At 37.0% G+C, this 27,750-nt stretch overlaps 3 protein-coding genes across 6 annotated transcripts in view; 2 read left to right on the forward strand and 1 right to left on the reverse strand.

Annotated features, from left to right (window-relative positions):
• vcanb (versican b) overlaps positions 1 to 10,436 on the forward strand; it is a 30,254-nt gene extending 19,818 nt beyond the window's left edge. The window contains exons 11-15 of the mRNA XM_081355263.1: positions 3,924 to 4,082; positions 5,364 to 5,446; positions 8,117 to 8,261; positions 8,340 to 8,522; positions 9,406 to 10,436. Coding sequence (XP_081211389.1) covers positions 3,924 to 4,082; positions 5,364 to 5,446; positions 8,117 to 8,261; positions 8,340 to 8,522; positions 9,406 to 9,539 — 704 coding nt within the window. The 3' untranslated portion in view covers positions 9,540 to 10,436. The remainder of the gene's footprint in view (positions 1 to 3,923; positions 4,083 to 5,363; positions 5,447 to 8,116; positions 8,262 to 8,339; positions 8,523 to 9,405) is intronic.
• An 81-nt stretch (positions 10,437 to 10,517) lies between these two features.
• LOC308684086 (uncharacterized protein) overlaps positions 10,518 to 27,750 on the forward strand; it is a 48,579-nt gene continuing 31,346 nt past the window's right edge. For 2 of the 3 annotated variants that reach the window (XM_081355123.1, XM_081355122.1), the window contains exon 1: positions 10,538 to 10,659. The gene's annotated coding sequence lies outside the window, so the exon portion shown is untranslated. Of the gene's footprint in view, positions 10,660 to 27,750 lie in introns of all 3 variants that reach the window. The other variant, XR_014029321.1, reaches the window with a different exon arrangement.
• On the reverse strand, positions 11,262 to 26,744 carry hapln1b (hyaluronan and proteoglycan link protein 1b). 2 transcript variants are annotated; one of them, XM_081355121.1, is made up of 5 exons: positions 26,659 to 26,744; positions 17,087 to 17,229; positions 15,573 to 15,935; positions 13,562 to 13,864; positions 11,262 to 13,378 (listed from the first exon to the last, which is right to left on the reverse strand). In XM_081355121.1, exons 2-5 carry the CDS (start codon positions 17,190 to 17,192, stop codon positions 13,089 to 13,091), a joined length of 1,062 nt encoding a protein of 353 aa, XP_081211247.1. In that variant the 5' UTR covers positions 17,193 to 17,229; positions 26,659 to 26,744; the 3' UTR covers positions 11,262 to 13,088. The 2 variants fall into 2 exon arrangements, with proteins under 2 accessions (XP_081211247.1, XP_081211246.1); XM_081355120.1 differs by lacking the exon at positions 26,659 to 26,744 and adding an exon at positions 17,762 to 18,381.

The raw sequence follows: 27,750 nt of genomic DNA on the forward strand, positions 1-27,750 counted from the left end.
GTGTGACGTATACGCAGACTGGTGCATAGATATATACACTAGATGTCGCCTTAAAGACATTCGTTCCAATGAACTGCCGTAGCCAAGGAGACATCTAGTGTATACAGTACCAGTCAAAAGTTTGGAAACATGACTATTTTTAATGTTTTTGAAAGAAGTCTCTTATGCTCATCAAGCCTGCAGTTAAAAAAAAAAAAACAGTAATATTATGAAATATTATGACAATTTAAAATAATGGTTCTCTTTTTTAATATATTTTAAAATGTTATTTATTTTTGTGATGCAAAGCTGAATTTTCATCAGCAAGTTACTCCAGTCTTTGGTGTCTTATGATCCTTCAGAAACCATTCTAATATGATGATTTGATACTCAGTTATTATCAATGATGGAAACAGTTGTGCTGTTTAATACATTTTTTTGGAATACTTTTTTCAGGATTCATTGATGAGTAAAACGTTAACAGCATTTATTCATAAAAACAGCATTTATTCAAAATAAAAACATTTCTAACAATATAAATCGTTACCATCACCTTTTATCAATTTAACGCATCCTTGTTGAATTAAAGTACTAATTTCTTAAAAAAAAATAGTTATTGTTCCCAAACTTTTGAACGGTAGTGTATATTGTTACAAAAGATTTATATTCTAAATAAATACAGTTCTTTTTTAACTTTTTATTCATCAAATAATCCTGAAAAAAGTATCTCAGGTTATAAAAAAAATATTAAGCAGCACAACTGTTTCCAACATTGATCATAAATCAACATATTAGAATGATTTCTGAAGGATCATAAGACACCAAAGACTGGAGTAACTTGCTGATGAAAATTCAGCGTTGCATCACAAAAATAAATTACATTTTAAAGTATATTAAAAAAGAGAACCATTATTTAAATTGTAATAATATTTCATAATATTACGTTGTTTTTTTGTTGTTGTTTTTTTTAACTGCAGGCTTGATGAGCATAAGAGACTTCTTTCAAAAACATTAAAAATAGTAACGTTTCCAAACTTTTGACTGGTACTGTATACACTAGATGTCTCCTTGGCTACGGCAGTTCATTGGAACGAATGTCTTTAAGGCGACATCTAGTGTATATATCTATGCACCAGTCTGCGTTAGTATAATAGAACCTTATTGTGTGTGATACCAGGTCTTCATGACATGTTGTCTCTAAACCATCACATGAGACTTGAAGGGGTAACAAAGCATTTTATCTATAGGTGCTAAATCTGCTGGCATGCTGATAATTTAGTCTGGCCATTGGTTTGACATTGTTCTGAGAAGGGGTTAGGTCTGATATGCATGAAATTAAGATAAAATGTATTAAGTAGTGGTACAAATCACTTTGACATATAGTGTCTTGGCGTGCAGTAAGAGCCTTTTTACAGTTAGTTCCCATTACCCATCGAAATGTTCAGTGAAGCACTTCAAATATGAGAACATCCCTTTTGGAGTGTCTGTTGTGGTTTTCACTATGACAAACAACTCATAGAAAAAAAGAAAATATTGAATCTCTATTTAACGTGGCTATGGACAGTGTTTAATGTTCGAGGATGATGAAGTCAAGCCATTCTCCTCCGATGACATGAAGCAGGGTTGGGACAAGGCCCTTCTTTGCTGTTCCTTCACTTAAAGGTGAGACCCCTTAGGATTCTGGCAAGGCGATTGCAATTGGCATATGGGTCTGTACTGCGAAAGCAGCTGGAATCAGTTAATGAATCGCTGTTTGTCTAAGAGGCTCATGGAGACCCCTTTGAGTTATGCTGGGGACAAGCCACAGTATAGAAACCATTAAACACCTCCCTATGTCTTGTGTAGAGGTATCCCTTTAGCTTAACACTATGAAAATAATCAGTCGACTTATGAATGAGAGCATGTCTTAACTTTGAAGAGAGCTATTAACCTTCTCAGGACTTGACATTTACGCTCACTTGCACAGGCTTGGCGGTCGTGATGGGCGTTGGTCCCCCAATGGATTGGTTCCAGCTTCATACAAAATATTGCTGCCATTAGTCAGCAGAGCTAATCTTCTCCATTCAAACACATCACCTCTGAGGACATCTGTTTTCTCAGGCTTTTTAGCTAAAGATTAGGGGAGATCGTAAAAAGACCCAAAACTCCTGTGTTCCATGCAATATAAAAAAAGACTTTTTTTAAATACAGTTCTGTTTAATCAGTGAAGCTGAATTTGGACCTTTGTTGACAGTTGAAAACAATTAATTCATAGCTGCTGCATTAAACTTTGTGATATTGCGATAAATGCAATATTTCAGCCAAAATTTGAAATAGCATTTGACAAAACTTTGGGGGGAAAAAAGAGTCCTTGTCATGACCAAGATGCCTAGCCAAGAAACGTACAAAAGCTCTCCATTTTCTTCTGACAAACAGGGCTTTCGCACTGGGTAGTTCTAGGAACTAGGCACCAGGGTGGTTCCCCAAGAACTAATGGTTCCCTTAGGAACATTTTCCTGGTTGCGTTCGCACCGCCAGTAGGAACTCTGAATTGTCGTAAACCACGCTTGTTGTTGTGACTTTTATTTTGACGGCGCTGAGAACGCCAGAGCCTCTTCTTTTCACGCATTCTCCGTGTTAACGATTAGTTAACGATCAGTCTTATACGTTATTAGATAGAACTGTTATACATACAAAGTAGACAGTATATGAAAAGGTATTAGCGTATGCCATGTGGTTGATGTCCAGTGTTGCTGAGTACAAATACATAATCGTTTTTGGCTTGGTCCCCTCAAAGCTGCGTTGGATTTTCTCCTTAGAGTAAAGGTTAAGAGGCCCATCTATCACTGTTTTCCATGTTTGTAGAGTTAGTTTCTGGAGTAAAATATAGGCTATAATCTTTTTTTTTTTTAAATGGCCAGGTGTTTCGCGTGCGTTCAGCCAATCAGCATACACTAATGTCACTGGTAGTTCTTATAGTGCTGGTTTAGACCCTACTCTGAAGTAAGAGCTAAATTAGTTCCTCCAAAAGGAGTTCCTAGAACGAAAATTGTTCCTAGTTCCTGTGGTGCGAACATGCCAAAATCCGGGTACTTCCGCCAATAGTTCGAGGAATTATGAAAGGTTCCTCCGGTGTGAAAGCCCCTAAAGACCCAAAGTTGCATGCAACAGGCATTTTCTAGTTACTGACTGGTGGTTACAGTATTTGTCCTGATTTGATCCATTGTCTGTATTAGTTCTACTGTAGGTCTCCCGAAATAAGTAGGCATGCAATTTAAAATCCGCAACTGAAACTGGAGGGATAATATACAGTACATTCTCAAGTAAATTTGAGATTTGTATATTATTGTAGCAATTATAATAGATTTTTTTAATATAGGCCTACAGTACATGCACTATGCTATGACAGCAGTTTGGACATTCAAGGCAAAGGATGAAGTGAGCTTGTAATGCCGTGTAATCAGTTAAAGAAAACAGCACTATGGGCCGTGCGTCTGAGATGATTTACTTGGCCTCATTTACTAGTTTTCTTTCCAGCCTCATTAGATGTCATTGTTTGCATTTAGCTTTCACACTGAGCGCTGCGGTCATTAGGGGGTTTCAGTCCAAGTAAAATGTTGATGATCTCCATTGTATGGCATAGAATAAAAAGTGCTTTGCACTAGGTTAACCCAGTTGATGGCAGTACTCAAAACAGATGCAGTTCTGTGTCCATTCTGCACCATAACCATACATGATGTGAAAGACAGGCTTGTTCATGGCTAATGCTAAAGAAAATGGCTATCATGAGACTTCTTTTCTTTGATAAACTATGGGCACTATGATGCTTGCTGTAGCTGCATAATGAATTACAAAAGCATTTGCAATTTGAATAGGGGTGCATTGATATGGATGATATTATGGAAGCTATCCAATATGTATTGTCTGTGTTACTCTGGTTAAATGTCTGTTATTCAAACTTTCAGATACAGAGGTTTGTGACTTTGGCTGGCACAAGTTTCAGAGCCACTGCTATAAATACTTCACACACCGACGGACATGGGAAGCCGGGGAAAGAGAGTGTCGTCTGCAGGGCGGTCACCTCACCAGCGTCCTGTCCCACGAGGAGCAGCTCTTTGTAAATCGTAAGTTCCTGTTCATGAACTGTGTACTATTGAATTTATGAATGGTATTTGCCAAAGCAGACATCTGTATTGCCTTGATAGTTGCATAGAGCTTGAACAAACCCATAACTCTTTTACTTCCTAACTATTTTAGTAATGTATATAGAGAGCTGCAGTGATGATGATGTATTTTTGTAGGCCAACCCAAAAATTCGCATCACACTCATTCCTTCGACAAAAACCCAATAGGATTTTTAAGCTCTGCAACCAACAAAAGTTTATGATTCTTACACGTTCTGTTCATCTTCACAAATGAACACAACTTTTTGAAGCCTAAATACAATCAGCAGTAGTCAAAAGCTAAACGTAGGCTATAAAGAACTTCACCACGGTCACATGACTTCAGTGTCACCACCTTTACGTTTCCGCCAACTCTTATGTCTTTATGTAAAAACATTTTCCCTGAAAGTTTGAGTTAAAATAGATTGTAAGAGTGTGATTATAAACACAATGAGGCTGTGAAAGTGGACTAGTGAGTAGATGAGTTTACCTGTGCGCTGTGATGACGTTTAATGTCCCAGGCAACCTCTGTAGTCCCATTTAGGCATTTGTTAGCAACCAGCTTTTTCATGTCAAGAATCCAAAGGGGGTATTATTGATGTATTTTATGTCATAGAATTAAATGTGAAAATATCTTGAGTGTCAGGCAACAAATTTCTGTGGGGTGGGGTGGGGGGGGGGACTGATATTCAGGACCAAATGATCTTGCAATGATTAAACAAAGCATATGTCATATTAAAAGTGCTTGACCACGCTGTTGACTCCAAACTAAACAGACCTCATCTTGGCTGCTCCGGGCACAGAAACGATTTGTTCTGCATTTGTTTGTCATTTGATGTGTGGTTTGGTTTAACTGTCTATTAAAGATGTCAAAGAAGTTTGCAAAGGTCCTCACACAAAAAGATTAGTAGCTTAAAGACGTGTTTTTTCTATGTTAAAATATGTTCTCATTTCCTAGTGTAATATGCAGAGACAACTATAAGTGGGTTGATTATCCCCAAAAGCATGTGGTGTGCTATCAAAACATTGCTCTGTTTGTTTGAGTTTCCTGACCAGTCTGACACAGCAGTTTGAAGCGGGAACTATCCATTTTTCCCACCAATAGCAGCAGAATGAAACAGATAACCAGTAGCATAAAACAGAAATCTATACAACTTGTGCACTAAATCTTCTTAAACTAAGTCTTCTAAAGTTATATGATTGTTTGTTTGGACTTGACAGAGATGTGTAATTGTCTTGTAGGTTTGGGCCATGACTATCAGTGGATCGGACTGAATGATAAAATGTTTAACAATGATTTCCGCTGGACTGATGGACACCCTATGGTAAGATGGGATTCATTATTTTGATCCTAATAATGTCTGTTCATTAGATGCACTTCTGTGTTCCAGGTGTCCTGGATTGCAGAGATATGAGTCATTCTTGTTTTGTTTTAGTTTTTTTTGACAATGATTAAATGAGGTTGTTTGATCCTAAAATTAGTGAGAACACAGGCGGGGGCGGGGGAGGGGGAGGGGGGTGCACCTGAGACCCGCGTTTCAATAGCACGCACTCTCTGTAGGCATGTTCACATTAGCAGATAATGAATTGCCATGAGAACAACTGACATCTCTATCTTTTCATACAGATTACATAAACAGAGAATATTTGTTTTCGTTTTGAATTAGATAATTTAATAGCAGAGACTTAAATGTTTATAAAGATATATTGCTTATGCCTGTGTGACTAGTATTCGCTGAGTTTTGTTTAAGTTTAGAGACGCGCTCCAGAAAAAAAGTTCACGGAGACGGTGAGGCAGAAAAAATACCCTGTTTCTTTTCTTTTTTTTACAAAAGCACAATGTTTTGTTTCGATTGTAAGTGGATTGTAAGAGTGTTTATTTTTTCATATTTCTTAAGTCTGTATGACCATAAATGACGGAGTATTTTATGTCTATTTTTCTGCTATTTGAAAAAAACCAGCAAAACGACCCCAGAGGGTTTAGCCTAACTTTAGCCTAATAGGAAGGAACATAAATTGCGATAAAAAATATATGCTCACTCACACCAAGACACCGCTGTGGTGGTGGAGTCTATGCAGGAGGAGCAGCGTTTGGCAGTGTGTCGCTTTTCCAATTTCCAATTTCCACCTCCATTGCATTGGAGAAGCAATCCCGCGTAAAATGCAGGTTGCACACTCCAGATCGAGGCGGGAACTCACGGTCTTCCAGGCCAAGTGCATGCAACCACTGGCGCCTACTTTTTTAAGTGTAAAAACGCCCCAGACGTTTTTACACCATATATTGTAGAATTAAAACACTTTATACCCAAAAAATTTACTTGAATCAATGAACAGCACTAATAAAGCCCCAGTCTTACAGATCATTAAGTAAAAAAAGTTGTTTTAGGGTTTAGTTGCCACCCAAGTGCAACTGTTGAGAAACAGTTGAGATGAAAACCATGAGATGATGCTAATGCTAATAGGAAAGTTCTTGCTTTAGCATTTCTATCATCCTGTGTGGTAACAGAAGCGGTAAAAAAAAGTACCGCACTCAACAATAATTAATCAATTTAAAATACCGGTAATATTTTATTTTACAGTGTCCTTGTTACATATGTTACATGTACTTACCATAATAATAATAAGAGTAAATTATGCATAATTACATGCAACTAACCCTCAACCAAATCCTAATCCTACCCTAACCCTATAGTAAGTACATGTACTTGCTTAATATTACTCTATATGATATTAAATTAATTAATATTAATAAATATATTAATAAATTAATATTAAAATATATAATTACACTGTAACAATGACACCTTAAAATAAAATGTAACCAAAATACCATATTAATCAGAATGCAAAACTGCACATTTTGCAAAAGTTTCAGCAAGTGAAGTCCAGTTATCATCTTAAAATTATGGGTGTTTTAAGAATGTTTTGACTTTTGACAATTCATTAAATTATTGCTGTAGGTTTTAAAAATGTTGATGTTTTTTGTAGTTAATTTGTCATGCTGAAAATAGGAAGAGTGCAATGCATTGTGGGATACAGTATTCTACATACAGTAGTGTGCTTTGGTTGTATAATGCATATTTTGGCTAATTTCTATGTTATCTAGGTATTCCATGCATACTGAAAATTTGCATACTGTCTACAGTATATTTATCTTATTTTGCAACACAGAAGTAAGCTATTTCCTGTAAATGTGTGAAACTTCTGATTTATTAATGGCAATGGGTAAATAACTGGAAGAATATCAAAAGTTCAGTAAACAGTAAAACTTTTTGTTTATGATTACGATAATAATTGCTGTACCTGCTCTTACATTAAAAATAAGGTGGACACATACTACATACTGCAAAAATAGTAGTAGCTTTTTTATTTTATGTTAAGTAGTATGTTATTGTGACTGAAAGTCATTACAACATAAAAGCTGGTAAACCCTATGTTATGGGGACAAAATGTCCTGACAAATATCGCAATATCCAAAATCCTTGTCTGTGCGGTTACATTTTTTGGTCCCCGATGAGGAAAACAACATATAAATCATATTAAGTGGTGATGTTTGAAAATACAAGTTTTAGGGTTTGAGGATAGAATATATTATACAGTATAAAATCCTTATGTCTATGGAAAGTCCCCATGAAACATGAAAACGTGTTTGTGTATATATTTATATGCATATATTAAAATGATAAATATGAATATAAATGTTTGTAATGACCTTGCGTCATCCGTTTTTTTTTTTTTTCTGCCTTTAAACGCATGAAATGTGGCTTGTATGTTAGTGTTCAAACCATGCAAATTGAATGCAGCAGTACATTTTGTTTGAATAACGCATCATCCCTTTTCCCCATTTTATCAAGGAAAGTCCCATGTAGCCCTTCCAGATGTGTATAAAATTCATTCTATTTTGATTCTTACATGTGATATTTGCACCCTCGTGTGGGCACATGCAGTGGTGCACGAATAGGATAACACACTCTACTTGTGTTCCTGTGCACTAGCAATTTGAGAACTGGAGAGAGGGTCAGCCGGACAGCTTCTTCTCCACGGGCGAGGACTGCGTGGTTATGATCTGGCATGAGAACGGACAGTGGAATGATGTGCCGTGCAATTACCACCTGACCTTCACCTGCAAGAAGGGCACTGGTGAGACCTCCTCAGCTAGTCTGCAGTGTTGCTTACTGTGAGTTCATTGTCTTTGACCTTCTTTTTCCTCTGTCCCAGTGTCCTGTGGTCAGCCCCCTGTCATAAAAGACGCCCATATCTATGGCAGCATGAAGCCGCGCTATGAAATCAACTCTCTGGTCAGGTACCACTGCAAGGACGGCTTCATCCAAAGACACGTTCCTACTATCAGATGCCAAGAAGATGGCCACTGGGACAAGCCCAAAATCACATGCTTGAATCGTAAGTTTCTGATTATAGTGTTGTTTTAGTATTATTGATATATTATTAAAGTTTTATATATATATATATATATATATATATATATATATATATATATATATATATATATATATATTCAGTTTTCATTTTCATTTAATTTGAAGTTTTTTTGTCATTTTTTTGGTCACGTTTACTAGTATTTAAACTTAATACATGTATTACATTAGATTTCATGTAATCAGTTACTACCCAGCACCATATATATGGTGCTGGGTAGTAACTGATTACATGTAATCTGGATTACGTAATCAGATTCCAAAAATTAAGTACTTGTTGCAATTAGATTATATTATGTTTTAAAATACATATTGATTATTATCATGTTGTTCTCACAATGGCAGTAAATTATTCATAATTCATTGGCCATTCATTCAGGTCAAAAGTAATCTAAAAGTAATCAAAAAGTAGTCAGATCATATTACCTTAAATTTGTAATGTAATGGATTATGTTACTAACTAAAATTTTTGTCTTGTAACTTGGAATCAGTGACCGACTACAATTTATAAGTGCATTTTTAGGTTTTTAAGTTTACGTTTTTCATCTAAGTTTTTATAAATGTATTTTTTGTATTAACTGAAACCATTTTTAATGATTTTTGAATATTGAAAATTACTTTAGCGCTCTTTCCCCTTTAAAAAACAATAGAAAGTGCATTCCAGGTCTTCTGAAGTCACACAAAAGCATTTTTGCTATTTAAGTGATTATTCAAAAAAATAAAAACCTTCATATCAAATGAAAGTCTCACTCAAGACATTTAGCAAAAAAATATATATTTTGAGTAAATAATGACAAAAATTTCATTTTTGGGTAAAAGTTAACATATCTTTGCCTTTTAATCTGCAGCATCTACCTACCAGAAGACGTATGCACACAAATATCAAAACAATAACTATTACAACAACAGTAAGAGACGCTACAGTGAGTCGGCGCAGTACCATCATCGCTGGTTAAAAACAACTGAGGACTCCATACACTGATCTCCATCCAGAGCTACAGATGCTTCACATCCACAGAGAAGGTCTTCAGTCGAAAGGGGCGAAGCCAAACTATGTGCCTGATGAATGTTTTAGAGCCGAAGTGAATTACCCTGAGGGACTGCAAAAAACACCATCACACACCCACTGAGAGTGTACTTTATCTTTGACTATGCAATAGTGTACATCGCATATTGTAATAATGTCTTAATGTTTTGACAAGGGGAGGGGGGTCTCTGGTTGAAATGTATATAGTAGAGATAATGAACAAGTAAAAACAGCTGTGAATGTTGACTGTAATTTTTTTAAAAATCATCCGTATACTTTGCTTACAAAGAACGGGATTTCCTTTTCTCTGTGGCTCAATAAAAGAGCACTATGGTACGAGCAGAGTATAAACAAAACAATTACAGTACGCATGTACGAAGAGTAAAAGAACAATAGGCATTATATTGTTTGACATTGTGGTGAGGGATGAAAAAGGGATGTCACGGGGCTGGAGGACAAACAATGCTGAAAGGACTGCAACTCATGACTGGAAAACAAATCTTTATCGTCATCTTCCTCGGCAGCATCCTCTCTAGTTGTGAGGATTACTCCGATAACACCAAACTATTGTACACTCTCATAATCATATTCTCATATGGCATCGACATATATATTTTAGTTTTTTTTTAATATGTGGGTTTGTAATCATTTTTACTTTTTTAAATGAATGTCATGGTAAAATATGAAAATATGAATACTGTATGTGTGGTTGAATGAACTAGCAGTTTTGTCAAACATTATTACAAATGTTACATGAAGCCATAGAAGTTTAATTTATTGCTGAAGATACATAGGCCTATAACAATGAATGAACTGTGAGATTTTAAATAATAAAGCGCTATTAGTATATTATGAACACGTTTAAACCGTGTGTTTGATTGCTTAATTTCATAAAAAATTCCACGTTAATTGTGATAGAAAGTTATTATGGCTGATGCTGACCAAAAGAGGGCGATGTAACGGTAACGGAGATTTTCCCGCGCCATCTTGAAGTTGACGTGTGACGGGAATGAACAGACTCTGTTTTGACGACTTTCTTCTCGACGCCTTAACCGACTTTGCTAACGTTGACAAGGTAAGGATGGGGATGGTTAAACATGAACACTTTGAGATTACATCTGTAAATTGATCAGTTCCAAGAGGGTAAATATGTCATTCCACTTGTGTTTTCTGAGTGACTTTGGCTAGTGTTAGCAAGTGTATTGAGACCAGAAATATGGTTTCAGTTTAATTGACCCCTGACCTGAAAAAACTAAAGTGAAAATACACAGTTGCCACAACTATCTTTAGTTAAAGACCCATAACAAATAGCTTCATGGCATTAGTCCATGACATAGGCTAGTTAGCCTTTAGGCCATCGTAGCCTACTGTAGGCCTATAGTCGGCAATGTTGATGAATCCTGTTGTTAAATTTTGCAGGTTCGAATAACATGATTAAAATATAACGTAGGCTACAGTTTTTAGATACCAACTTCATCCCTGCCATATGTTTTGGGGGTTTTAATTCGTATTTATTTAATTTATTTATTTATTGAGCCAATTAGCTGAGACAAAAATTATGTGAGAGAACTGGCAAAACAAATATAATGACATATTTGCGATTTCTCTTCCTTGCCATTTTTTATTTTCTTTTTTTGTGTGTGTGTTTTGGCAGTAAGAAAACAACCACACCAAATATGTACTTGACTGATTGTTTATTTTTTTGGGTCAATGTTTTTTTTTTTTTACATTGATACAGTCAAATCATCCGTTTAATTACTTTATGTACACAAAACAAGGGTGAAAAAATGTTAACGCTGCCTATAAAGACATATCTAAGCATCCAGTTCTAAAATTTATTCTGAAGTCTTGTAAACAAGGCACATGTACAGTTGCCAGAGTCAAAACAAAATAAAAATGAATGTGAATACATATGCAATTATTTTGAAACCTTTAATATTTAGAAATATTTTGTGGAGCTGGTAATTTAGTGTAGCGGCTAAAACTCTTGACCTAGTTCTAAACTGGCTGTGTTGAATCTAATAGTGATGATAACAAGAATAAAACAATATTAAGTTGTTTTTGTCTTAGCTTGGCAGTCTGTTTTAATTGTTTGTTTCCAAATGCCTTGGCTTGACATGTTTTTTTGAAGGTCTACTGCTTCATAGACAAGACTGAATGCAACATGCTAACTATGCACTTTTTTGTTGTGCCATTATTTTTTTGCTTCGTCTTTGAGTAAACCTTTACCTGCAAGGTCCATTTTTTTCTACAATAGAAGATAAATTTCATTGTGCTGTTTTTCTTTTACTAAGTAACACAACATGGTCATTAGCACTGTCATCTTTTTGACCACCTCAGTCTTGCTATTTGTAAACGGTAACATGCATAGACTAAAACTACTCATCACATGGGCTAGAAACTGGGCCGTGTGCTTTCTTTAGCACGACTTCCTCTAGCAAACTAATTTGTATTAACATTTGGCACCATCGCTATGGGCTATGTTTGAAGATAGGTTTTCTATGGTGTCATGAATTGATGAATTTCAGGTCTGAAATAGAACAGAACAGAAATACTAGAAACAATTGATTTACTTTTGAAACACATGTCTGTGGTATGAACAACAAATTTCTTCATCATCCTGGAGACAAAAAAATGTTTGACAGTGACAAGGTCGATACAGTGGAGCTCTGAAGTTGTTACACTGTGACGTAGGGGAGACATCTTATAAACACATTTTTTCAAGAAAAAGATAATTAACATACATTTATAAACACACTACTTGTATATTTCAATAGTTAAAAAAAAATCACAGAACAATGTTTTGTTTCTTAATGCGACATATAACTCAACATGGTTTGGTCCACACATAAACTGTTTTTGAACTAAATTTAAAAAGGTATGTTTTTAAGAAATAATATAATTTAGCACCCTGTAAGGATGGCAAAAGGAAAAATCGCGTTCATTGTGCCATAACTTGTATGGTATGTATGGTATTTAGCACTTTTGTTGAATTTGTTTTCCTATCAACAGAAAATATATTTTCCATCATGCTATTTATATGGGATATGATGTTCTTGAATGACAAACTAATTGCCCAAAGGTATCAGTTGAAAGTATTTAAGCTTTTTTGTCATTCGGTTCTAGAACATCCCTCAGGCTACTGCATGCTAAATGGAAGAGCACAGTGTGAATTTCTACTGCAATCTTGTCAAATATCTCTTCCTTCAGCACTGCTGTATATGATAGTTCAGACCTGAAATACGTAGCTATAATTTCTGTGGCATCCTATGAATACTATTCCTGTCCTGTTGCCATCTTGTAGTGAATTCCTGATTTTGAGGGAAGAGGGCGCCTGAGGTGCCTAATCCTACAGAATCTTTCCTTCAAACAAACACCAAATACTTTCTTTATCCTCAAATCCTTCTGTATTACAGTATCTAGAGACTTTGTCACAGTTTTAATGCACTCGAACTAACGCCTTACATTATTACATTTAGTTCGTGAGTTGTATGGTTTGTATGCTCAGTTGTCACTCTTGTAGCAGTAGACACCGTAGAGTTTGTGCTTCTTGTCTGGGAATCCAGAGAAGCGTACGGCGGCCTCTGTGGGACTGCACCGTCTGCGTGGTCTTGAGATCGGGTATCGTACACTACCGTCTGCCAGCCAGCCTGCGTCGCAGCGGTCGTAGCCCAGAAGCTTCCATGCTGCGTACATCTGCCCGACTTTGGCAATCTGAGCACCATCCTTTTGACATGCCTGCACTGCTTCATTATATGTAAGCTTGGAAGGGTGTATCAAATAATAGAAACGTCCTGGAAAAAAAGAAAAGGGAAAGTGTTTATTCTCAAAGCCAATCATTTTCATTAGAGATTCTTTGCATGGCTGAACTCAATTAGTTTTTTCTACACATTATGTATCAGATCAGTTGCTTTACATTTTTTGGAGCTGCTAGCCTATTTCAAATGTCTTTTATCAAACAGTTGGAAAGGACTAACCTTTGTAGTTAGAGGTGAAACAGAAGACATCATATCTTTCTTTTTGCTTGTCACGCATCCCATAATTCCTCACACCAGGAATGGTGTTTTTGCCTCCACATGGCTCTCTGGGTTTGGTGATGGGGTATTGCACCGATCCGTCACTGAGCCACCCTGCATTGCACCAATCCAACCCGTCTCTCCAGGCATCGTACAGCTGGTCGAAAGATGCCACAATGGCATCCTGGTCACTGCAAGCTTTCTCAGCATCAGGGAAGTTCAGGTTGTAACGACCCAGTCGAGGAAAATATGGAAACACAATGCCTGTAGAAAGTAGAAGAACAGAAAAGGTATGGAATTCTATAATTTCATATTAGAGGTCTTTTTATTATGTGTGTAATCTGGCAATAATCAAATTCCTGATTGCTAAATCAGTTTTTTTTCCAATGGACCATCTAAATTTTGATTTATTGCATTCAGCTGAAGTAATGCCAAGAATGCAGACAGCAAGGACCAAATAAATGTCCCATTATTTGGCCCTGATTGCTCTTGTGTCAGGATCTTGCTGATGGTCCAGATTTAAAAGTTGTTCTAGTCTGCATTATAAGACTATTAAATAGTGTGTACCTTGCACACAGTGTGAAGAGAGTCAGCACAATGCTATCTCATATCTAATTGGCTTGAGGAACAGCCAAGGATGTTGCATAAACTGTGTATAGTACTGTGTAATATTCCAAAAAATCCAGCCCAGTGTCACAATGGTAATGTTGCTGTAGCAACATTTTTACATGCACCAACAAAATGTGGCCACTTTAGAGGATACCATGTTTGAAAAGATGCAGAAGATGTACAGAATATAGATAGAAAACAATTTGGTTAATGATAACGTACAATACTTGCATTAACACAACCAAATGACGACTGGTAGACCTGCTAGCCATGTTGTTCACCAGCAAAACTTCAAGCATCTTCAAGCACCAAGGTAAGACTTAACAAAATCTTCTGAAACAAAACTAAAACTACAGTACCTTAAAGGATAAGTTCACTTTCTCAAAAACTTTTGCTGATAATTTACTCACCCCGATGTTATCTAAGATATCCATGTCTTTCTTTCATTAGTCAAAAAGAAATTAAGGTTTTTGAGGAAAGCGTTCCAGGATTTCATATAATGGACTTCAATGGTAACCAACTATACCAATGTTCAAAGAAGGTTCAAATGTCCGTCTCAATGCAGCTTCAAAGTCTCTACACGATCCCAGTCGAGAAATAAGGGTCTTATCCTGCGAAATGATCGGTCATTTTCTAAAAAATGAAATATATACTGTATATACTTTTTAACCATAAATGCTCGTCGTGTACCATCTCTGAGATGTGCCACGCATTGCGTCATTGCGTTGGAAAGGTCACGTGTCACGTCATCTAAGTTATTTGTCTGTGTACTCCAATTCAAAAAGGTAGGGAAGGGTGAAAAATTTCATCTCAGCTTCTCCTCCAACTTCAAAATCGTCCGACATCTTTGTTTTAATTTATTATTATTATTAAAAAAAAAATTCTGTGACCTTTCCAACGTGATGACGTAATATGTGGCACATCTCAAAGATCGTACAAGATGGGCATTTGTGGTTAAAAAGTATAGAATTTTTATTTTTATTTTTTTAATTACTGATCGTTTCGCTAGATAAGACCCTTACTTCTCGACTGGGATCATGTCGAGCCTTTGAAGCTGCATTGAGACGGACATTTGAACCTTCTTTGAACATTGGAATTGTTGATTGCCATTGAAGTCCATTCTGTGTAGAAAAATCCTGGAATGTTTTCCTCAAAAACCTTAATTTCTTTTCGATTGAAGAAAGAAAGACATGGATATCTTGGATGACATCGGGGTGAGTAAATTATCAGCAAAACATTTTTTGAAAGTGAACTAATCCTTTAAAGACCTAGTGTTGTGTGAATAGGCTAAATGTTGCTAGAGGAAAATTTCCTTGAGATTGTGCAGGAAAAACCAGCAAGATAACATGAATCTCTGCTTTACCTTGCAGGTCAAGGGATACAACTGCTGTATCATCCTCCAAGCCATCGATGACTTCACACTTGTATTTCCCATAATCCTCCAGCATGATCTCAGTGATAACCAGTGAGGCATCATTCTCGCTGGCAGCCTGAAGGTGCACACGGCCATGGAATTGACCGTAGCTCTTTTTGTGAAAGCCCAAAGCTACGAAAACATCGATTTCCTTAAGATAGTCTGAAGTCAGTTTAGTCCATTTAATCCTCAGTTTGGGATTTGGGGCAGATGAGGGATCCCGGTTGAACTTGCATGGCAGTGTTGCGTTGCCTCCACGTTGTGAAATTACTTTGGGTTGTGCTGTGTCAACTGAGAGTCGGGGGCCATTTTCTAAAAATCAAAGAAAGTGATATTCAGATATTCATGCAAGTAGTAAGTAAAGAAATAGATACAATATTAATGCAGATTGCAACTGATTTAATAGCCATGGCTCTGATTCTTTTTGTCCCTGTTGCATTGGTTGGTGTCCAATAACAATAAGGCGTTTCACAAAGATGATATTGTGAATCTCTCTTTGTCTTATTGCTACATGCTGTTGTGGTTATGCAAATTCATGAATCATCATGTTTGCTACATTTCTTAGGAATAAAACTCCCCTACATGTTTATGACAGAAACTGTGCATGCTCTTCCAATGGAGACACTCCAGTAGGTGTTGCTACTCTTGCAACCATTTTAGTGCACATATAACTATAGAAGTGCCTGACAGTTTTCATTTATAAAATAACTGTTAGAGGGATTTGTATATCAAAATAAAACTCTCCCATACTCTTCCCCATAGACAGGGTGTCAGCTTCTTCAGCTTCTGTTAAGGGTTCTCTGCTTCTCTGTCAAAACGTCAACCAAGCTTTAAAATACAGGCACTGGCACAGTGTCCTAACCAGGTGCAATGCAACAAGTTTTCGTCTTTAAAAATGTTGGAAGGTAAGTGCCACATGATTTCCTTTTTTTTTTTTTGAACAAATGGGATTTCACTGATGGCTACTTTGCATGATTCAAAATAGAAATTGAACCCAAGCTACCAAGACTTGTGCATTTGATGTGGTTGTTTGGGTCAACATTTTACAGAGATAGTTGTAATCACTTGTCATTGCATCTTTTCTTGTCGACACATTATGGTGTTTTTATACTTATACTTAATATATTGTTGTTCACACAAACTAATCTTGGTTATTTTGCATATGCGGTCAGGGAGGCTGATACTATTATCATATCTCAGCCTGAGTAAATATGGAGCTTATCAATTATTTAACACTTGTAGTAAGTAATTCCAGCCACTTTGCGTCCTGTGATGGGAGCCAGAGGGTTTTGAATCACCTAAGCCAACACCCAATGAGATAATTACGGTGAGTGCCCCTGTTAAGAAATGCTGGAGGGGGAGCACCATTTAGGGGATGGGCAGTACAACCCCCTCTCTATCTTTCTACACTGTCTTTCTACAATTTACTTTCACACACAAACACACCTTTTCCCATCTCTTACCTGATATGTATATTGTCCTGTAGTGTTCCAGGTCACTGTATGCCTCATCAAAGTTGTCAGCTCGGCTCTCGGAGAGGACCAAGAGGAAGAGAAGCAGGAAGGCCATCTTGATTTATAGCACCGGGGGGTTGGGGGGTACTTCACTACATAGAGAACACAAGAATAAGGGCTGTCAGACAGTTTGCATTTTACAAAACCATATATCTACTGTATATCCCAACTAGTTCATATTATGAAGGAGATATTCTTTACAATTATATTTTTAGGCTTTATGGAGTTTGTGAGAGAGTTCAGTATTTTGTGACTTGCACCAGATTGCATGCACGTTTCCATCTGCAGTAACTCCCCAGTGCAGTGCTATCACCTAGACACAAGCGCACACAGTGTCCTTTTCGGCACATCGTTTAGAAAGATACTGACATAAAAAGGACAGCTACAGAAATAAATGACTAGGACCGTTAAACTTTTCACGCATGCATAAATCCCAATTAATATCAGTGCAATCCGACAGTGCTGCAGGACTGCCTCCTGTACCCTTCACCTTAAGAGGCACTGAAGTGTGAGAAAAGTGCAGTTAAGATGCTCACTACGGCACAAACTAGCACAAAACTTTGCAGGCACACTTCTACAACACAGTTCGTTTCCCTACAGACACCAAGCTCAGAAAGGACTTACCATCTTACGGAGCGTGTGCTCCCAGCCACTAGCGCATGTGAGGACGGCTACACAAAAGATCAGGTTTAGAAAGTGTGTTGACTCTTCCCTCTCTGCAGTCACTCTGATTGATTCGTTTTTTCTTCATTCATTTCAGAGTGCTGACGCACTGAGGTAGTTCCTCTCTACTGCAGTCAGCAGAACTGCTCTGCAGAATAGCCAACCCCCCCAAACCCAGCCTGCAAACAGTCATTACGCATACCAGGAAGCCACCGCTGATAACAGTGAGGACTCGCAGATGCAGTGCCCTCTCCTGTGACAGATAAGTTACCTCGGTACAGTGAGCTTGCTCAACTGTGACAAGGTCAAATCATATGGGTTCAGGGTAGGAGAAGGATACCAAGTCCTCTGTTGCTAAAAAAAAAAAAAAGGACAAAAAACAATGCAAACGAGCTCTAGGCATTGTTTAAAAAAAAGTAATACCCTGCATTAGGTAGGGGCTTGGAGGACACCACATGGGTCTGCTGTGCTGAATTACCCAACGAGGCTATTTTACGGCACAACTATTACTGTTAAAAGAATTTGTTCCCGCCAACATGACCCTAAGGCCTTTTTAGTGTAACGACTGTCAAACATGCTCTGGTTTGCATGCTGACGGTTAACCAAACACAGACCTTTAACTCTTATCCATTCCACACTAACTGTGCTGTTGACAGAGAACACTGTTACCAACCACATTCCTTTGTGACACTCCATTGTATTGAGTGAGGTCAAGCACAGGGAGAACAATCTATGCCTTGATTTTTTAAATGTGGGTAAACGTCCTAAACGCATAGACTGCAGTTGATCAGAAAACAGCAATGGTTTAGAAACAGTGCCAGACCACCAGCTAATTCACATAAGCATCACAAGAATCTTAGTCTTGCACAACTTGAGAACTTATCTTCTGGGAAGAGGCACCGATTCTGCAATTGGGGGAAAAAGTCCCTTGTTGTTGAAGTCAGTTGCTGCCAGAAAACAAATCTGATTGGTGAATTTGCTTTAAGACAGCCCAGTTTAAAAAGTGACTCAATACTCTAATACTTAACCTTGTACTCCTCTTGTTTTTGTACATTTAAGGCAGGTTGCTGTTACCACCTTGACATTAAATCCTGATCTTTGAAATAAGCATTGCCAGCTTCATTTATTATTTAACAACAATGCCAATTTTTCATTAATCATGCTCAAGGTCTTTGACCAGGTCACTTGCAAACTCTTGCTGCAGAGGAACAAGTAGAAAACCATGGCATCAACTGTGAAGAAAATAAATAACTTGTCAACGATCTGAGGTCTGGAATCGGTCCTGATTAAACATGCTTGTTAAACTCAAGCACAGCTTGTCCCAGATTGTTTCTGTAGAACTTTCCAATCCTCATATGGAAATCTCTTTTGCAAGACCCAAACCTTTCTTTTGTTATACTTTTTAAGGGAATGATGTAAAGTGTTTAGCTAACTGGGCTTTTAAGCACATGTCTATTAGTGTCATTTTAAAGTGATGTTTGATAGCAATGTCTCTGAAATTAACCTTCCCATGTATTCTCATGTAAATAGTACTTTTTAATGCAGTGTGTATGGCTTATAAAAAAAAAACAATTTCAAAGATAAAAAAAAGATTTGTGTTTCGAAATAGAACTAAATATTTACAGTCTTTACTTAGAACTTTTGTTAAAAAAAGTCTTTTGTTAGTACAATAAAAAATTCTGCTAGACAAGTCTAGGTTCGGAGACTAAATGCACGACTTGACAGTATACAAAGTTTGACTACACAATGGTCATTGAGACAACTTGGGGGGCATTTCATTATGTCATTCCCCAACAAATCCTACTGGTTTCTGAGCAGCTGTAAAACTCAGGGAGATTATGGATTCTTTTTGGCCAGAACCTCATTCCCCTTTGACCCCATTCCCTAATATGCCAAAACATAATCCCTTAAGTGGTTGATTTGAGTAGTCGTAGCTGATCACTTTACAACACTATGAGGGCTATTCCTTTCTTCATTTGGCAGTAGATCTCGAGAAGTGATAGTGGTTGAGTTTTTTTTTTTTTTCACTTTAATTTATTGAGTGCTAGACAAATATAGAAAATGTAACTTTCAGTGATCCTGCATTACGCTAGTCAACCTGAGCAATGTGCTCTTTCAGAAAGCATTGCAAAGTATAATTGCAGTTTGTCAAAGAAATGCAATACATCTTTACTAGTAATGGACCATTAAATATAATCCATACTGATTAATCAGTCTACATTTGGCTATTTTAATTAAGATGTTAAACTAAACTTACAGCACATAGATGTCCTTTAGCAATCCTAAAAACACACTTGATAGCAGAAATAGAGAGCATGCTCTAATTTCAACGTGAGATGAATAAATGCGCATGTTAGATTAAGATTTAGTCTGTAATGGGTTTGGTAAATGGGTTAATTATTCTTGCGAGGAAAGGTAGACATAATTGAATGGCCTAAGGCAGTAAACCTGCTAAGTCCACAGTAGACCTGTGCAGATGGCAGTGGTGATTTTCAGGTGAATACAGAAACAGGTCAACACAAATAGATGCAGTGTAAACCTGTGATTTCAATGACTCGTGCTTAAAGGTTACGTTTGATTCTACAAAGTGCATCGTATCACTTAATCTCCATAACATCAATAAGAGGACTGTTTTCACCCTTCAAACGACTCGCTGTCTTTGAAGGCCACACAATCTTTCTGCACCAGACATTAGGCCGATGACAGTGTATGAATGGAATCCTAAAACCTCTCATTTGCATTGAAATCAGGCTTATTTTTAATGTATGTCACTCAAACAGGTTTTTCTCAGAAACATCCTGTTTAATTTACTCAACATGTCCTACCATTAAGATACATTTAGTTATAGTAAAATATCTGTCTTATTTCGGGTTCAGACTACACAATATTTTTGTCTGTAACAACCCAGCAAGCGTTTAAAAGATGTCTAAAAGCCATCCAAAATGTAATAGACGTCTAACCATAGCCCAAGAGAAGACGCACAGGCTATGCATAGAACATGTCAAAGAAATGAAACCAAACACCTTGAAATAGCTGTTGACTTTGCTTACATGATGGAATATCATAATTCAAGGTTATTTTGGCTAGAAGTGGGTTACTCGTTTTTGTGTCATGCCGCTCTTTCATTTTCTGGAATATCTGCATTGGTTTTTATAGCAATGACATTGTGGGTTTGTCACGTATTTACAACATGCCAATGTGTAGCCGCCGCGCTGGACTACTGCATCTTTTGAGGCAGTGGCAGAAACGTATGAGCGGCTTTATTCCGTGCCGTTGTCTCCACCGGTTTCAAAACATGTCTCCATTATATTTTCATTTTCTGCTCGTTCTGGACTTTGCAACAACATAACCTTGTTTCTGAAGTGACTTTCAGCATGTTTCTTATAACAATGTCTGACTGAATTTCTAGAATAGGATTTCAAACCACATATGAATGTAGCTCGAAGCAGATTTGTAGAATATCTCATTTCATGTGATTTTTGGCCGTTCACACTTGCTATATCTGATCGGATTTCAATCGGATTTGCACAAAAATCGTATTTGGACTGACAGTTTGATCAAACCAAAACTTTTTGATATACAAAACCTTTTTCGTTTCACCATGTTTGAAAGCTGTGTATGGAAGAGCTCCTATTGGTCAATGCCACAAATGTGACAGAACCCATCGTAGAGGACCAGGAAAAAACTTAAACATGCTAGTTTTTCTGTCGGGACGTAGTGAAACGTCGCACACGCTGCATCGGTTGTCGTCTACTATGACACACTATAAACTATTGACTCTTGCGCCCGACGCACATTGCCTTATACAATTAAACACAACACCCTACGTCAAAGGGATTGTGCCAAAATCGTGGTGATATTGTGTAGTCTGAACCTGGCATTAGAGCCACATTGAGTAAAAAAAAAAATGGAGACATGATTCACTCTGTTTGAAAATCTTAACCATCTTAACAATTTTAAATTGTAATTAAATACTCTGTAGATCTGATGCTTTCAGGCAGCATTGATTGAATTTTGCTTCACCTTGTGCATTGCATTTTCTAGTCTAAACTGTATGGAAAGACCCACTGACACTTCTGGAGATTTAGCACACCAACATGGATAAGACTGGCCCCATTGATGGGGTAATTGGACGGGTCATTACGCAGTCTTCGGTTACCAAAGCACCACTCCCAAAACTTAAGAGCCATGTCACAACATTTAAAATCTTTCCATGTGTTTTCTCTAGAGGTCAGGCGTGTGTTCGACCTCCACTCTCTGCAAGCACTTAATAAAGTGAGTTCATTTCATGCACTCTGTTCTCAAGTCAAATCCATTTGTTACAGGTGTCATACGCAGCATTTTTGTCATGGAAGTTTATTACTACACATGGACGTGGTTTGCAGCCTCTTTTTTGCATTCTGTGAATTAAATAAATAGGGTAAGTGACCCAAACAAATACAAATATTCATCATTTATTCATCCTCATGTTGTTCCAAACCTGTATGATTGGAATTGTACTGAATTATAGATTAGTTAAAGGGGTTACCTTCTTATATTAAAATATTCTAATATTTCACATTATTTAAAAAACAATATGCACAGGTCAGAAAACAGTTCAGCCATTCATAATGAACAATAAAGAGACTCTGTTCGGGATAATACAAAGAGGCTGTCTAAGATCCACATATAAAACTTTTGTGGTGTGAGGTAAATGAATAAGAAATACATTTTCTGGTAACATTTTACGATAAGATCTCATTTATGAACATGATGCAATAGCTAACATAAATTAACAATAATAAGCAATATATTTTATATTTAAACTTAAGACTTTTCAATGTCTAATAAAACTGGTGTGTAACTAATATTTGATCAATTTCTGCTTAATTACGTTTGTTTTCAGTTTTTCAAACCTATTGTACAACATTGAGTGATTTCTTACCCTAATCTGTGTCACTCCTGATGCAGTGCCATTTTTTTTTCATATAGTAAACTGTTTGGAAATGGATTTGATGAAAACAAAGTACACAAAATGGGATGACTATCCTAAAATATGTAAATCTGCTGTACTGTGAATTAATTTGGATTTGACTTAAGTATTTTCTGATTGCAGCTATATTTCTAAACAATTTCTAACCAAAACTTTAAGTGGAAAAGCTTATGACATCTTTAAAGCAAAGTTCCAGTTTCATTAAATTAATGGGGGGAATGGCAGTTATGTAAATATAGCCTTTCATTCAGCTTGTACCTGTTCCTTACTGTTTTTATAGTATGTTCCATGTTCGTTTAAGACAATGTACCTCCTATTCATAGACTCCAGCTTTAGGAAGGTCTCTGTGCTGAGTGTATAAAGAGCCTTTGACTTGGCGGCACAACCTGGGCTTGTTAACAGGGGTGCTCATACCGACTCCAAAAATGGAATCTTAAGGCGTCACTGGTGGACAGCAGATGGACTTCTTGATCGGGCAGCAGCAGGTAGCATTCTTGAAATCAACAGCCAATTACTTAGAAGGCAAAAAACAGAGCCTGTTACTGAGTCTATTTATTTGAAAGCTAAATATTCCGTACCACAAATAAACGGTTAGTTCAAGAAAGAATATTTTCTCCTAGCGCTACATGGGGCGAGTTCATGCCAATCCACCCGCCCGGCATCTCATTAGAGTTCTGTGGGTTTTGACGTCACCCTTGCACCACCTTAGTACACACAAAGAGTCCTCAGTGCTGATGCATAAACTAAAACCATCTCTCTACCGCATCTTCACCCAATCCACACATTGCTTCGACAACCCGGATACTCTCCCACACCCTAGAGTTAGACCTGCTATCTGCATCTCCAAATTTATACCATAAATGAAAATGTATTAATAGAAAACAAAAGGAGAAAAAACTATCTAGTTACTATGAACAATAGGCTGTGTTTGTTCCCTTTACAGGAAATGAAGCATTTTGAAACAATCATTAAAACTGAAATATGCAGTTTTATGTGTCCTTAACAAAGGTCAGCTAACTGTCTCAGTCCAAATAGCATTTTCCAAACTCAGTGTTGGGTTAAACTTCATTTCAATGGTCCACATTAGACATTCTAGTAACTATAAGTAACTTTGCAACTACATGTCAATGAACCCTTATTAATTTGCAACTACATCTCTTATTAGAGTATTAGCAGACTGTTACTGTAGGTTAGGGTTAGTAGAATAATTTGGCATGTACTTGCAAAGTTACTTATAGTCAGTAGATGTTTGGGGACCATCAAAATAAAGTGTTAGCAGATATTAAGCAAGACAGTCTACTTATACTGTTGTATTGTAGTCCAGTCTCAAAAGGCATGTATTCATGTATTTTAGGCCCTGTTTACATCTTTTTATTAAGATGTGTTTTGGTCTTTTAAATCACAAATCAGTGAGGGAGTCACATTTATACCTTGTGTTTTAATCTGTCTCTTTTGTCTGCATTCGACCACTTCTATCCTGATTTCTTCGAGGAGAGGGTCTATGGACGGGTAAATGTAGACTTTTTCAGATCTTTCGATCTAATGGATGAAATAAGCTCACTCAATTTACATATAAACACGAACGGAGACAGCGGAAAAACAACACGGAAAGCAGCAGCTTTAGTTTCTGCTCTGACACTGAGTGAGTGTTAGAAATCCGGAATGGTGAGAGAACATTGTGCTTGGTATGTTTTTCGTCTTCAAATCAAACTTGGATCAAAACATTTTAGACCCTGTTTACACCTGTACTTCGTATCGTCCAATTGTGATTGGATCGACCAAAACGCATCTTAATACCTGGTGTAAACAGGGCCACAGAGTGCCTTTTGACCTTTTGAAAGGCAACACATTCCCTAGAAGGTCACAATTAAAACTAAAAGAGTTTTATAGCTTGATGTCATAGAATATTTTTTTTATTCATGAAGTTACATCAAGAGCTTTTATAATGTCCAAAGAGCACAGCAACTCAAGATCCCAATACAAAGTAAAATGGTTCTTCATAACAAGATGTTCTTTGCTAAACCTAAAGTGCAGCAAATAACCAATGAAGAACATTTTGATCTTCTGAGTAGATCTCTTCAAAACTTATTAACAACACTGATCTAAGCATGAAATGAGCAATGTTTAATGAGATAAAACAGACTCTGAAGTTATGCAAGACATTAACCTGGAGGAGACCAGGGGTGAAATTAATTGCATCACCCCAGGCCACCCTCATATACATCACAACACGGTGGAGAATGAGGACGAAAGGTCATTTGGAAAATTGGCTGGTTTAATGTGCTCTGGCAACCATGTAAGGAAAAGGTCAGAGTTCAACCATGTTCATCACAAACCACTAATAGGCGAATCTTTGAGAAAGCTGGCAACATGACCTTGAGATCTGCAGCCGAACAGCCTCCAGACAGATCTGATTAACCACTGCTAAATAGCAAACAAGGCAACATGCATTGCATTGACCAGCTTTAGTTAAAGAACCCTATGTCTGCTGAAACAATGGTGTTACCACCTTAAAGACCAGACAGACTGAAAAGAAACTATGCAGTTGCATGGTATGAATATATGAGATTGCATTTGTATAGTTTCTTTTTATAATTTGTAGTTTCAGCTACAGCTCCAGGCCGAACTATATACAACTGGGGTACGAAAATTAGGCAAAATGTCCCTATAGTGGCTTACTGAAGCTCAAGATTAAAGGTTGCTCCGAACCGATAGATGGCAAACCCTGCCCTCCATGCAATACAGAGTGCTTCATTCATGTGTCAAATAAAGCCATGCATTATTAATTTATACATTTAGCCTACACACTCTTGGCCCCTAATATTTGTTTAACCAGCTGTTCCTTCTCAGGACTTTTGCCTGTATTGAAGTGGACCCTCTGTATATGCCTATTTTTCCCCGTAAGAACATTCTGTCAATGCATGGACTCAACAAGCAGGCTTTTTACTCTGCAGAATGTGGGATACTCTTGTTGGTCACTTTGGAGCCAGGCTGTCTCATAATTCATTGAGAAATAACAAGGGGAAGTTGTTTGTGTTAATGTTAATGGGAGTATTCATGAATTGACTCAACTGCTGGTAAACCACTAAACAGCTTTAGGAAGCCATGGGGATAAAACAAATTGACTTGAGGGAGCGATTGAGACATATATTCATCCATTATGAATGCAATTACAGCTCTGATTAAACCTCAAAAGATTGCCAAATCATAATACTGAAAAACAATTTTGTTAAAATGTAAACTATATTGAAAAACAAGTTTACATTGGCTGGTTTAAGAAGAAAAAAAATGATTTACTCAAAAAAAAAGTTGGTTTAACCCTCAAGCAAAGAACACTAAATATTTTCCTTGGAATAGGCCTACTTGATTGTCACATGACAGCAGAATGGCTTAATGCATGTTGGTTATGCCACATTGACATTTTTTATTCATATTTTAATATTTAAAATACATTAGCTTTTCTGTTTTTAAGAAACAATAATAAAAGCTAATACTAAAGTAGGCTATTTATACTAAAAAATATATCAAAACTCATTTTAATGAGTTTTTTTCTTTAGCACATGCAGACAGCATCATCATTATTACCGAGACAACAAACATATTTACGAGCTTTTATGATTTACCTAAAAGTTTCAGTGTATTTCCAAAATAACACATGGTAGGCTTAAACCATGTAACAGTTTAAGACGTTTATGAATGTAAAGACTATGCAGACGGTCACTAACAGAAACATCTGCTCTGTTCTACAGGTGTTTTATTCGTGTCGACGGAACTGATGCGTCTTACTCAAAAAGCCTATAAATGAATTTATAATCACAAATAAACTCGTAAAGTGACTGAACATTCGGTCTAAATGAAGAAGGGATGTGAAGTGATAGGCTCTTACCTTGTGAAGCAGAGCTGTGCGTCCTGCTGAATGATCTCTGATGGGCTCCGGCGTCAGAACTGCTCGCAGATTTTCACACACGTCACAGAACAAGGCAGAACCCGCGGGAAAACACGCGCGCTCACGGACAGTAGGAGATTGCTGAAAGAGACGCTGTAGTGTGTCATCAAGAATATTACAAAGTTACACTAACCCGTAACAAAGTTGTTTTTCAATACAGTATATCCACAGGGATATATACGTATATTTGTGTACATACACTCTCAGAAAAAAAGGTACAAAAGCTGTCACTGGGACAGTACCCTTCAAAAGGGTTCTAATATGTACCATTTAGGTACTAATATGTACATGTTTGGTACCAATATGTACCTTTGAGGGACTCTTATGCACTCTTTAGGTACAAAGGTGTACCTTTTGTAAAGGTATACCGCCACAGTGACAGCTTTTGTACCTTTTTTTCTGAGAGTGCAGCCTACATTATCTAAAGCCTGCTTTACTTTTCCATTTTTAACTAAATATTAAATATTTCTTGTCAGTAGGACTTTTGAAGAGACCATGTCATCACCTTTATTATTCAGATTTTTTGTCAGTCCATATTGCTTCAAAGTTTTTAAATGGCTTAAAATATCTTCTTTTATGCTCCAGCTCCACAGAAGAAAGAATATGTTTGGAAGGACATGATGGTGAGTAAATTATAGAATTTCCATTGCGAACTATTTTCTAAATATCTTTCATAAACACTTTGCTCATTTAATCACCTGAAGCCACATACATATCCTCTCTGCATGTTACCAGATATGGTCAAAATGAAGAAATGAGAAACTTTTCCTTTTGATAGAATTTAGAAAGCATGCAGCTATAATTCCAGCCTAATTTGGTAAAAACCTTAAAACATCGTTTGTAATATGCCCATGCTTCATTTAGAGAAAGCACTCTTGAATATCTCCATTGCGTAAAGATAAGGTCGCAAATCCATTTTTGGTGATTTCTTAGATTTTTCTGACAGCATTAGTTCATACGCTTTTCCACCTTTAGACATTTTTAGCTTTAGAAGGAAACTTTCACCCAGCCAGTTTCCACATGACGAAACGT

The sequence above is a fragment of the Scardinius erythrophthalmus genome (assembly GCF_964197995.2).
Source record: "Scardinius erythrophthalmus genome assembly, chromosome: 23".
In the NCBI taxonomy this organism is placed as follows: domain Eukaryota; kingdom Metazoa; phylum Chordata; class Actinopteri; order Cypriniformes; family Leuciscidae; genus Scardinius; species Scardinius erythrophthalmus.